Below are 12,508 nucleotides of genomic sequence, written 5' to 3'. Positions count from 1 at the left end.
CAGAAGCTTGGCTCTTCAAGCCTAGCAGCTCGGGATGGGAACTCTTGGCTGTCTGCTCCCCATGGAGATGGCCCTGTCGATAACCCACGGGGGGACCGTTCTGGCTTGTCCCACGGAGCCACGAGGAACCACGATCAACGAAGTCAATCTTGCAAGCTGAAGCAGGGAACTGCTAAGGCAGCTGCACCCGGTGCAACCATCACAAAACAAGAGACCCAAGAACTAGAAAGGCGAGGCTTCATCACCCATTTATCCCTCCGCCTTTCAATTAGCCCCACATGTGATTATCGGCCAGGCTGGCACAATTAACTAACTCACAGCCCAACATGGAGCTCCACACGCATCACCAGTGCTCCCATTAGCCTCCACTTAGAGCAGGCTGACTGACTGCCCACAGGGCCATTAATTGCCCCACAGTCGCTATAAACTCAATTTGCATATGCTTTCAAAAGCACTCTTTGAGGTTAATCGTCAACTTTGTTCTGGCCGTTGTCTCTTCTTGAGTTTCAATTTTCTTTGTCTTCCCTAGGAATCATTCAGAGTTTCAGAACAGTTCAAAGGCTCAGAACGCTTCCATCCTGGCAGAGAGAAACTAGGGTCGTGTTACATACGTCTTGCATAACCACCAGATCTCGTCTTGCGTGGGGGATTTTGACTTGTGAAGGAAACACACAGTGGTGTCCCTCTAAAAGATAGTGGCTAATCCATATTCAGAGTGACATGCTTGCTGTCATTTTTGAGTAGACCTGTTTCCTACTGGGGGCAAAACCTGCCACCTGAAACATTTGATTGCTGTGAATCGTGTGGGCCACGACTGACCCCTTTAGAACTGAGAGCTCTTGGCTATATTTAGCTGGTTTGTGGTTCAGCAATTGCTCTCAGAGTTTTGTGTTGTCTTTTTATAGTTAATATGAAAACCTCCATCGATTTTGAATACCCCCTTAGGTTTGGTTTTCCCCAAACCTTGTTTCAAATAATGTCGGTTCCCTTGGAAGAGCTTTGGGACCGCCTCTTCTCCCATGCTTTGTAAGGCGAGGTGGGTTTGGGGCCTCCATCCTCGTGGAGTGATACTTGCTGTACCTCCAGGGGGCTGCACGGGAACAGTAGTTGTAGTCTTCTCCACGGGGCTCTTCCTTTGCCCCACAAGTCAGCTTGAGCAAGAGCGGCCAGGGCCCCAGTGGATCCCATTTGCTTCACTTGTGCTGAGCGTCCACTTAGGACTGGATGCTGAATGGAGGATGATCTGTCAGCCCTGCCAGCCTCTTTTCTGAAACAGAACTTCTGTGACCTCGTTGCTGGGGTCCTGGCAATTCTGGCCCCCTGACCTTCTCGATGCGATATTGCTGCCCTGGGCGGGATGCTGGGTGGACAAGGAGCTCCGTGTTCTTGCTGCCACTCCTTTGGGGAAGAACGAGGAGAAGAGGAGAAGCTCATGGGGTCCAATGCTAGGGAACCTCGCTGCTATTAGCGAGATTTCGGAGACGTTCTTGAATAAATGTTTCTTCATTTGCTGTTGCCTTTAGTACAGGTACCTGAGATCTTAAGTGAGTTTTTCCTAAAACATATATTATTTTTAACCAATGATAGTTTTTTTTTCCTGTGGAGGGAGGGTCTATGGAATTTCTCATAATGTAATATGAAGTCAGCCTCATAGTCTTTAAAACAATGACTGTTGTACTCCAAGGTTTGAGGAATGCTATGCTTATTATAATTCTACTAGAGATACGCGTTTTAGATAAGTCTCCATGCTGATCGTTTGTAGCAGAGATTTGTGTAGAGCAGTTATAAGGGATTACTTCATAATGCCTGCCACCTTCATCACATTCCCTCTTAAAAGGTCAGATGTGACTCTGAACATACGTGTCTATTATTTTATCTCAGAGTAATACTTTAATTAAAAATATAGAGCATTTGTATTCATTTTAATGCCTCTCTAAAATGTATGTGATTTTCAACTGCATCCCTGTCACATGGTTGTGTGGATATCTGTCGCAAGGTTGAGCAAAAGAAAGCTTACACATGACTACAAACAACAATTTTCTTTAAAAAACAAAATAGCAACAACAACAAAAAAGAGCAATAACAAAGTGCAAAATATATGCTATTAGAATCAGAACATCAGGAATGTCTCTTTCCATTCTTTAAAACCTGGAGGGTGGCTCGTTAGTTTTCTATTTAATACAATTTGACTGAGGTTTTGAGCTTTTGATATGCCTACTAACTCATGACTGTTATACAGGCAGCCCCCAAATTGATGCATGCTCTGTCCTAACTGTGGCTCTAAGAGTTGGTAGGTAAGTCTCACCAGGGGCCTACCTAGGGCTATTCCCGAGCCTCACTTTCGCGCAATAAAAGGCTCGAAGCCATTTCAATGATTTATAAGCTGCCTAGGCAGCCAGCGGAGGAGGTTGTGATGAGGAATTGGTGCCAGTAGAGGCTGGCTTAGTGGCTCCAAAAGGAGGGCAAATTTGCATAACACTACAGGGCAAGGAGGACTTATCCTTAGGTCTGATGTTCATGACCAGGGGCCCGCCTGAACATCAATAAAACATTAAAAAATATATATCGAGGTTTAATATGAGTCCTAGAGTTTTACCTGATTACAATTTGGGATACATTTTATTACATTTAACTCTTGATTTCTGTTGCGATGTGTACGTTCTCTGATTTTAAGAATACGTATTTCCCTCATGTCTCCATGAACAATGAAGAAATTCAAAGTATCAGTTATTATGAGGATGAGCAGTTCTGCTTCAGGTTGTGTTTCCACGAAACCTTTTTAAGGTACCACGACTTTCAAAATTAAAATAAAATATTGTCCTGTGAAGATCATTTACAAGTTGTTGTTGGAAAAATAAAAAGGCATGTCGCTTTCACACCTCCAGGGAAAATTCTACATAGAAATTAGACTGTTGCTATAATATATCTAACCAGGCAGGTCGTCTTATCCTTTGTAATACATTTTTAAATTTTACCCTGTAGGACTGTTTTGAAAGAAAGTGGGTTTGCCAGATACCTTCATTCAGCTGTTCTGATCAATGGAGCTATGCTTATTTTTGGAGGAAACACGCATAATGACACTTCGTTGAGTAACGGAGCAAAATGTTTTTCTGCCGATTTCCTGGCATATGACATAGGTATGTATCCGTTAGGATTGTACAAAATAGGAACTAGCAGACCATTGCCATGCAGAGATTTGTAAATACCTTAATTGACTTGTGCTCAGTTCATTTTAGAGGTGAAGTCGCTGAAAGGTTGTGAATGGACTTTTCTCTAATTGCAACCACACACAGGCCAAAGAGAACAGAGGTATTCAGGTGAGTCAGGGCAGAGGCCAGGCCAGAAAAGTCTAGATTTCGAATGTCCTTTTAGAAAGGAGCCCAGTGCCTCAATGGTTAAGCACTTGGCTGCCTACCAGAAGCTTGGCTCTTCAAGCCTAGCAGCTCGGGATGGGAACTCTTGGCTGTCTGCTCCCCATGGAGATGGCCCTGTCGATAACCCACGGGGGGAACAGTTCTGGCTTGTCCCACGGAGCCACGAGGAACCACGATCAACTCGGTGGCACACAGCATCAGAGGCTCAGTGGACAAAGAAGGCGCATTGCATTCTTCTCATGTTATTCGGTCTGTTTTCACGTCCACAGTTTTGGGGTGCAGACAGTAGATACTGTCATACAGGTGAGTGTTCTAGAATCACTGAGAGCGAAAGGAATCCTGAAGTTTGAGTGGTTTGTTCTTGGCGTAACTTAAGTGTCACGAAGTAGTTTGCCCGAGGATTCCAAAATTTACGAGTCAGGCGTTTCCACGGCTGGAAGTATGTTTTTTAACACTGAAGTGAGCCTTGCAATGATATTTCAGTATAATCCAATGAGTAATTATTCCAGAGTTTTCAATAGGCCTGACATATAATTACGATTCTTGTAATTACAAATGGCAGTCATTCCTGAGGTAGAAAGGTTAGTGAAGTTTCAGAGAAACAAGGGTGAAAGACCACTCAGAGCTAGATCGATGTTATTTTTTCTTCAAAAAGATAATGGAAACATGAAAATGTAATTTCCCGAGTTAGATTAGTTCAGAATAAGGTAGGAGGTAGCCTTTCTGTCAGAAATATATCGTGCAGCAAAACAGAGCTGCAGAAACTTCAAATCAGATGGAACTCATAATAGAATTCTTAAAATTGCCCCAACACGACAGCTTTACTGATGGCGTTAATTTCTTGGTGGTTGATTAAAGACAAAATTTGTAAACAAAACTATGAAAAGTAATTTCATATTCGAGGAAGGAATACTAGATGAATTCATTATCCGTAATAACACGCACGGTTATAATTTAATGATACAATGGTGTTGTACTTGGGAAAAAACAAAACCCAAGGAAAACCAAACGCATTGCCATGATTGAGCCCATTCTGACTGACAGAGACCCTGTAGGAAAGGGTAGAGCCGCCCCTGTGCGTTTCCGAGATTGTAACTCTATGAAGGAGGAAGGAAGCCCCAGTTACCTCCCTCGAGCCGGTTAGTTTTCAAAGTGCTGACCTTGCAGCTCCGTGCGTAACCAGTATCCCACAAGGGCCCCCTTTAGGATCCCTTAACTAGTTTACAAAACATAGGTATGTTTTTGAACAACTTAGAGTGATAGGTATGTGTATATGTAGGAGCCCCTCACTCCCCAAACAAAACAAATAAAACAAAACACAACAGCCAAACCAGTTGCTGGCAAGTTGTTGTCGACTCATGGCAGCCCGGGTCTTTCCGAGTAGACAGGAGGTCTACTCTGTAGTAGGCAGAAGGGTTACCATAAGGTCAGATCTGCTCCATCAGGTTTTCTTGGCTCAATTCTGCCCCCCTCCCCCCCAGTTTTATTGTCATATAATTCACATATCATCCAATCCAATAGTTCAGTCACACCAAGAAGAGTTGAACAATCACTTTGAGAACATTTTGTGCATTCTTGTACTCATCGTGATGAACTCCCCTGTCCCCGCCACCTCCCCTGCCACATCCCCAGGCAACTATTAGCTCCGTTGACTGAAATCTTCATGGGAAGGAGCCCTGCTGGGACCGAGGCTAAGCACTTAGTTGCCAAGGGAAAGGTTGGCGGTTCAAATCCACCCGCAGTAAGTGACTTGGTGATCTTGTCCCCTAAAGATTACAGCCTCCTCTGTCGTCCCCGGCTCTTCGTGAGTCAGAACTGATTCCGTAGCACACAATAACAACAACAACAGCCATCTTTGTGGCACACATAACAACAACAACAACAGCCACGTTTGTGGGAGGAGCTCACTAGGCTCTTCTTTAATGGGGCTTCTGGTGGACGCACACCTCCAACAAGGGTGGGTGAACAGTTTGCAACATGCCAGACTCCTTTGATCAGAATTAAACCAAGCAAACTTGTTGCTATCGAATCCGTTCTGACCCATAGCTTCTCAATAGGACAGATTTAGGACTGCCCCATTACCAAACCAAACTCACTACCACGGAGTTGATGCTGCCTCATAGCGAACCCAGAAGACAGGGTAGAACTGCCCCTGTGGGTTTCCAAGACTACAATGCGTACAGGACTAAAAAGCCCCGTCTTTCTCCCTCAGAGTGACTGGTGGTTTGCAAACTGCTGACCTGTGCATACACCACTTTGCCACCAAGCTTCCAGAACCGCCCCATAGGGTTCTGTAAATCTGTATGGAAGTCGGTCGTCACAGCTATCTCCTGGGGAGTGTGGCTGCTGGGTTCAGAGAGCCAGTTGAGCACTTAAACCGCTGCACCACCAGAGCGCCTTTGATCCGCATGCCCATGCATTGCTGTCAAGGGGCTTCTAACTCACAGTGATCCTGTAGGACAGGCTAACCGTTGCCTTATTTATACATCATATTATTTATTAAACCATGATGGTTAATAATACAGTGAACACTCCTATCCACCATAATATAATATAGCATAATATAGTAGGTCATGTATAAGGAGTGTAGCGGTGGACTGGACTTGATGGGGGTGAGTTGATCATAATGTATAATGAACGGAACTCCCCACATAAGAACAGCATTGGGAACAGAACTCTAACCCTGTGGCTCATGTCCTCCCCTCCTCCTGTTTTCTCTCCTCTTCCAATCCGTGTTTGCAGTACAATGTACATCTATCCCATTCTTTCACATCATCGCCCTCGCTGGCTGTTTGCAGAGTTCTTGACTTCAAACCAGTCCAGTGCGCATAAAATGCCCTCTCCTTGTGGCCTTCGCGTGCGTTTTCTGAGCAACAGGAAGGTTAAGCCAGTCTTTACGTGACTCTCAGTCAGGTGCTTCCTCCTTTTTGAAACGCATGTTTCTGTGTTGCGTCCATTTTTCTCTTGTGAGCCATGGTGGGGTAGTGGGTTCCTTGCTGGCCGCTAACCGCAAGCTCAGGGGTTTGACTCCACTCCAAGCTCAGACTGTCTGCTTTCATAAACATTAACAGCCTCACAAACCCAAAGGGGCAGTTCTACTCTGTCCTGTAAGGTCACTTTGAGTCAATGGGTCTTGGGGTTTTGGTGCTAACAGTGAAGGTAATAGTTTAGGAATGTGGAATTGTCTGCTCTTCCCTGTAACGGTTTCCAGGTAAGGGGGTGGGGGGGATGGGACCACATTGCCAGTCCAGCTTGCGCATCTGCACGCATTTCTCTTGTTTTCTCTGCTAGTGCTTCGGACACGGGGCTGGCCTGTGCACTCAGAGGTTCATGGGCAACAGACGCGTCTGTTCTAACGTGTAGAAAGGAGAAAGCTTTTAAGTCTAGCGTTAGCAGTTTTCTTCTCAGTAAGTGCGGCAGATGCCGCATTCATCCCTTCCACTCGCATCCCTATGGTGAGAATCTTGTCCTTGTCTTTGGTCCGCTCCACAGGAGACCGAGTGATGCCACTTCAAGCTATTCAGGCAGTCCTTTTGTGCGTGTGTTTGGTTTTATTATAGTATGCTGGAAGTTGTTGGGTTTGTAAACTCGACTATGGATGATGTGACTAGAATGTGTGCATTTTGCTGTTTGGAACTTAATTCAGACATTAGTAGTAGGCGTGGAACCTAGCCTTTCAAGGAGCTCATCGAATGGTGATTTATTTTCTAAGAGACGCTATGGAGCTTCGGCTTTTTTTTTTTTTTATTTCCTGTCACACGTTCACCACAGTGTGACTGATAAACGTCGTGTGTTGGGTGGTTTTTTTTTTTTTTTTGAAGCACTGCACAGTCATGAGAGTACCGATAGTTGACATGCGAGGCAATCCCAGGAAAGGCTGGTGGTGGGGAATGGAAATGACAGGTGAAGGAATCAGAGCGAAAGTGCAGTATCAAGCTAGCGACCCCTGGGGATGAATGGAAGTCAACCTCTTCAAAGAACCTAGGCCCGGCATAGGACATTTCTCTGCCCCAAGCGCAGAGAGAAACAGCTGTAGCATCTGTCTACCGCTATGTCTATATCGATTATAACTCGATTCTGCAGATATTAATTTGCTGACTTTCAGCCTGGCATGTCCACGGGCTGCGCATGCTACTGTGCAGGCATTTCTGGAAAGCAGAGACGAGAGCCAGGGTACCGGCGCAGGACTCCCAATCAGCTACATCTCCCACAAAGCACAGTGTGGAGCTATCAGTGACATTTCCTTCACTGATCACATTTGTTTTCTTACAGACTGTCAGTGCTTCTAGACAACGGTCTTTAATGTCGTAGTAGTTAGCAGTGGATTGCATAGTGATTGAGGACAGAGCAGACACAATTCAATGAAGAAGAGGAAACTTGTAAATGAAATCAGAGGAAGAAAAACACCTCTTTACAGACTATGGGTGGACGAGTTAAGGAACGCTGCTGGCACTGGGGAATAGGCACTGGGCCACTAACTGCAGAGTTATCAGTTGAGACCTACCAGGTGCTCTGCTAAAGCTTTACTCTCCAGGAGAGCCTATGAAGCGGTTCGACCCTGTCCTATAGGGTCACTGTGGGTTGACATGGACTTGATGGCAGGGGGTGGGCTGGACGCATCACAAAGCTGGAAGTTTCCAGTAGGTACTGGGATAAGCTGTAGTGTTAAGTGGGGGGGAAAAAAAGTACGTTTCAAAATAAAAATACACATGTTCTCGTGTCTGTGAGCAATACTAAGCAAAACAAAATGTTTAGACAGAGTTGGCCAATAGAATGCACGCATCTTTTTCCCTGAAGCGATCATCATGAATGAAAGTATAATTTTGGGAATCATCTTGAGCCTTCAAAGAAAGCTAGTTGACCAAGGGAGGAAACCCCAGAGAAACATCACTAATTAGGGGCAGATGAGATTGTTGGTAGTAGCTCCAAAGTTGGAATCTTATTACAAAAGCATGCAAATGGTTAAAATATGTTTTTTTTTAAAAATTTAATGTATTTTTAAAAATCTGTTTTTGGTTTAACATACACATACTTTGTGGGCTTTTTCTCTTTCAACCATTCAATTAAGGCTGACCTGTGAATTTGCCTTTCAAGTGGAATATTAAAAAGAATCTTTTCATTGGGTCCTTAAAATATTACAGGTGAATAATTTCAAGGAAAAATTGGTGTCTGTGAAGGAAAATTAGCCAATATATGCATTTTATGCATATAGTAAAGTGTCACAAAGTGTTAGAAAGAACGTGCTCTTTTTTGCCTATAGGAATATAAGCAGTTTCTAGATTTCAGCTTCAGTTCTAATATACTTGTAAGACACTTCAGAGGTAAATAATTGTGACCACACAATTCTGACTGCTGACATTTGGAATTGAGGCTATAGTAACTCTAACGCTCTGATCCTATGTATCTGTGCAGTTAGTAAATGAATTTTCAGTACTTCACAGTTTAGGTTTTATCTGCGTCCCAGGGTGTGTGTGTGTGTGTGTGTGTGTGTGTTTCCCTCTCATTTAATCTTTATGCTTGTGTGACTTTTCTCTAGGTGTGGAATGGTACTTCTGTAAATTCCCGTAGCATCCACAACCACCTGGAACTTGCTTTTGTTTGTCGAGCCCTGGACTATTGATCAAGTGAAAAATGGCTCGAGTTCTCTCGAAATACAGTTTCTTGTTGGAAAGAAATAGGATTCATTCCAGTTAGATATACTGATAGCCATGAGAAACTTTACAATGTAAGGATGAGAAAACTACATGTAAACAAACGATATTAATTTAGTATTTAGCTGTAAGGCATTTGATCCCTTCTGCATCTTACAGGAAAGCCAATCTGTGTTTTGCAGAGAACCCTGAGCAAGAATGTGAGAAGTCAGTAGCAGAATTTATCTAGCTCCACCTTCTGTTGAGTAGCTATTGCAAAAGCTGGAGAGATAAGTAGGAAGTCTATTTCTGACATCAGCTCCTATCTGTTTTCTCTTCCCAGTCCATAGAAAAGACCTTGCAGGTGGGCAAAGACTATCAGCGAGCATGAATTGCACTATTTGTAGCTGCAAAGGTTGCTTTCAGGAATTTTCAGGTTCAGTTACGTTCTTTCTAACACGTTGTGAGTGAAGCGCATTTTCCCTGCTCTTTTCAGAGACTGTAGGAAGGTTCATGTTTACTGTGCTGTGTCCGTCGGGGTAGGTTCGATTACATTGTTGTAACGAATGCTGCCACAGGTGGGTTCCCTGGAAAGCAAGCCCTGAGACAGCGTTTTGCGCTGGATCGCCGTCTTTGTGAGCGAAGGGCCCGAGGCGTGGGTGGGCAGAAGAAGACGTGAAACTCTGAAGCAACTTTAACAGCCTCAGCCAACCCTGTGGGGGAACCGTGGGCTGGAAATGGCCCTTCAGAGCGGTCTTTCACTAGGGTGAAAGAGCAAGGTCGTTCTGCCAGAAATATTTCTCCTTTGGGGACCAGGACTTGTAACTAGGGGTGACTTTTACCTTTTGGCCCCTAGACAGATGCATTCTTTCTGTTGAGGGCACAGCACCATTGGGAGGTCTGTTATTTAAGGTGCGGCTTGCGTTCTGGGACTTCGCTGTACCTGCCTGGAGCTTGATTAGGTCTTGTGGTTCTTGATCCAGGAGATCTTCTCGTCATGGGATCTCTTTTGCTGTAAAATAGCCTTTCTGATTATGCGGGATTCCTCACTGACCTCTCAAACGTCCTGTAAGTCCTCAGATAGTGGTGCTGAGTAAAAAATGCTATGGATAGGAAAAGAAAAACCGGTACTCAGGATATTTATTTATTCTTATCATAATGAGCTGTTAGGCTTTCCAGGGTTGATGGCCCCATATATCCAGCTGGTCCTTTGTGGCAGCATCCTCGATCTCTTACTGTCAGATCTCACATTTGGGGGCAGCGGTAGGCAGATCAGCTTTAGAATTCATACTGTTGGGATTCTGACTAGCCTCCATCTCTTCCATCATTTCCACTTAATGTATGTGCCCATTGGGCCGCAGTGTATGCTAGATACTGGCTAAGGTTAGCTTCCAGAAATATTTATTTACTTGGTAATTTAGTGCCTTAGACATGGCGAGTCTCTCAAAGCGGTCACGTGGGGAGCTGGCATCGCTAGGCTTAACAGTATCCCGCATTGACCCATTTTTTTTTTGCATTTGGTTTGTCCTTGAGAGTGTGTGACCTTGAGTGAACCTGCCTCCACTGGGGGCAGTGCCTGGAGCAGCTTGCAGCTCACAGCTGTTTTCTGACAGTATTTCCAGTAACTCAAGAGAGCAGATCTTTCCTGGAATGATGATGATCTCAGAGCACATTTCATGTTCATCATAAGTCCTCAAAATTTACAGTACTAGTTTCAATAAAAATTTATTTATCAGTTAGGATACACATCCATTGTAGTCCGGCACTGCGGACTTGCCCATTGTCGCCTCTTAGGGACTGAGCGTGACAGCGAACATACAAGTCTATGATCACCTTTAGACGGAGTAATCGAGGATTGCACTATCTTACATTAGCAATTAAATGATATCATCCAGAAATAAAGTGTTCCTTCAGTTGGCTATATTTCATTGGTGAAGCAAATCACATGGCCACACCCTAATTTTAGACGATGTGGAAGTATAGTTTCACCTTGTGCCTGAAGAAAGCAAAGCAGAGTATTATTAAACATTACCATTGGCCATCACAAATATTGTCTGTAAAACTTTAAATCTTTTAGTATAATTGAAGGAAATGCCTTGAAGATAATAATAAAGCTTTCTCCTTCCACTACATACATTAAAAGGCAAAAAACTTCTAGAAGTATAATTGGATTCTATTATTGCTTATCTGAATTAATTGATCTCATGTGTAATTAAGTTTTTATTACTATACTTTAATATTTCTGTTCTATTGGGATTGTGTGCTTATTATTACATTATTTTTACTTTTATGATACTACTGTTTATATCAAAAAAGAATAAAAGTTCAAGTATGGTTGTGAGGAAAAGTAGTTATTCATATGGGAAATAATTAAAGTAGATCCCTACAGTTTTAAATGGACTGAAGATAGTAAGTGTGTACAACCTTTACAAGAAAACCAAAGAGGCTCTCTTGTAAGTCCTGGGTCAGGTAGTAAAAGCACAAATCATAAGGAAAGTAATATACTTAAACAAATTAAAACATAAGCCTTCTGTATCATAAACCAAGAGAGACAAGACATAACATGGGAGAAGAGATGGTAATGCGTATAACCAATAAAATACTGATAGCTATAATATTTAATTTAAAACATTCAAATGATTAAGAAAAAGAAATAAAAAAATGGGCAAAGACTTGAACACTAAATTTATAGAAGAGTAAAAACAAATGGTGTCTATTCCTGAAAAGATGGCTCCTCTTACCAGTAATTGGGGAGATGCAAAATAAAGCACGTCATCAGCGGAGTCAAAGCGAAGGAGTCTGGGAGAGCTCTGTGGTGGAGAGCGTGCACAGCGCTGGGATCCTCACGCACTGCCAGTGTGAGTGTGAATGGATTCAACTACTTCGGGGAGAAACTTGACTAACGATGGTAAATTGAAGTTGTGCTCCTACTTAACCCTGGCAATTTCCTTTTTACAAACCTCTCTCAAATCTGAGCACAAGAACACAAGTGCAGCCATGGTCCTCCAAGCCTGGCTTGTAAGAGCAAAGCAAAGGAAAATCAGGAACCGATCATTAGCAGTTTGATAGATCAATTATGTTGGAATACTGTATCATGGTGAAAGTAAGTACATAGTGTCACATGGATACATAATGAAAGAGAAAAAGGCCATGTAAAACATTTACAACCTACAAATAGCACTATATAAAGTATCATGCGTAAGTAAATATGGGATCATAGTTGCTTCTGTAGGAGACAACAGTGAAGAAACTGCTATCAGGGAGAGCGTTCCCAAGGACCTCTCAGATCTGTAGTTTCATTTCTTTCAAAAATTCCACAGTAAGCATGTTAAAGTACTGGCTTTTTACAAAACGGAGTAGTGGTACCTAGGTGTTTTTTTCTTTAGACTCTTCTGTGCGCTGAAGAGTCACTTTCTTCCAAAAGATGTTGGCTTAGACAGTTAGGAAAAATCTTTCAAAAGCTCCGGTTTTAATTCATGCTGATGTTTCAGAGCTTTTTCCTTA

At 43.2% G+C, this 12,508-nt stretch overlaps 1 protein-coding gene across 1 annotated transcript in view; it reads left to right on the top strand.

Moving 5' to 3' along the window:
- The window catches only part of ATRNL1 (attractin like 1), a gene marked incomplete at its 5' end in the record, with an annotated part of 662,506 nt that overhangs the window by 105,880 nt on the left and 544,118 nt on the right, over positions 1 to 12,508 (top strand). The window contains one exon of the mRNA XM_004700917.2: positions 2,983 to 3,137. Within this exon, the coding sequence (XP_004700974.2) occupies positions 2,983 to 3,137 (155 nt within the window). The remainder of the gene's footprint in view (positions 1 to 2,982; positions 3,138 to 12,508) is intronic.

This window comes from Echinops telfairi, unplaced genomic scaffold (genome assembly GCF_000313985.2).
Source record: "Echinops telfairi isolate 266 unplaced genomic scaffold, ASM31398v2 ScPeMD7_70;HRSCAF=299, whole genome shotgun sequence".
Taxonomy (NCBI): Eukaryota; Metazoa; Chordata; class Mammalia; order Afrosoricida; family Tenrecidae; genus Echinops; species Echinops telfairi.
Note: the sequence above shows the minus strand (reverse complement) of the source record. Positions and strands in the feature narration are given on the sequence as shown.